A 461-nucleotide genomic window follows, 5' to 3' on the forward strand; every position below is an offset into this window, starting at 1 on the left:
CACCGAATAAATTGATCTTCAAGCGTCAATTGTCACAGCACCAAGGCGTTCAACTCACCTCAGTCGGAAGGAAGTTGCAAAGTCCCAGCGTGCAACCGGAGATGCACCTGCAGCGGCGACCGGCGTTCCTCTGCCGGAGCCCCAGGCGCTCGCACGCTCGGCGCTGGCGTTGCTGATCTCAGCGTCCTTCGGGGCAGTTTGCAGTCACCTCAGCTTCAGAGAAATTTTTACGCGAAATTTAAGAAGGATGTGCTAAATATCCGATAAATCCGCATGCGACGCCAGGTATGGACTTAGGCACGAAAGCAGTGTTAGGGCACAAATTTTATTAAATGAAATTGGTGAGAGTAAATAAAAAATACCAGAAAACATGGCAACTTTCTCTGCTTGATTGGATACAGCAATGTATGGTTGCATAACACTGTGCCAATAATCAGAAATAGGAAATATCTACAAAGGGC

General features: G+C 47.7%; 1 protein-coding gene across 1 annotated transcript in view; it reads right to left on the minus strand.

The window, feature by feature from the left end:
* Window positions 1-461, minus strand: part of LOC119585409 — a 2,224-nt gene that overhangs the window by 1,124 nt on the left and 639 nt on the right. Inside the window, exons 2-3 of the mRNA XM_037934072.1 lie at window positions 363-421; window positions 59-206 (exon numbers count right to left, since the gene is read on the minus strand). Coding sequence (XP_037790000.1) covers window positions 59-206; window positions 363-421 — 207 coding nt within the window. The remainder of the gene's footprint in view (window positions 1-58; window positions 207-362; window positions 422-461) is intronic.

This window comes from Penaeus monodon, chromosome 19, assembly GCF_015228065.2.
Source record: "Penaeus monodon isolate SGIC_2016 chromosome 19, NSTDA_Pmon_1, whole genome shotgun sequence".
Taxonomy (NCBI): Eukaryota; Metazoa; Arthropoda; class Malacostraca; order Decapoda; family Penaeidae; genus Penaeus; species Penaeus monodon.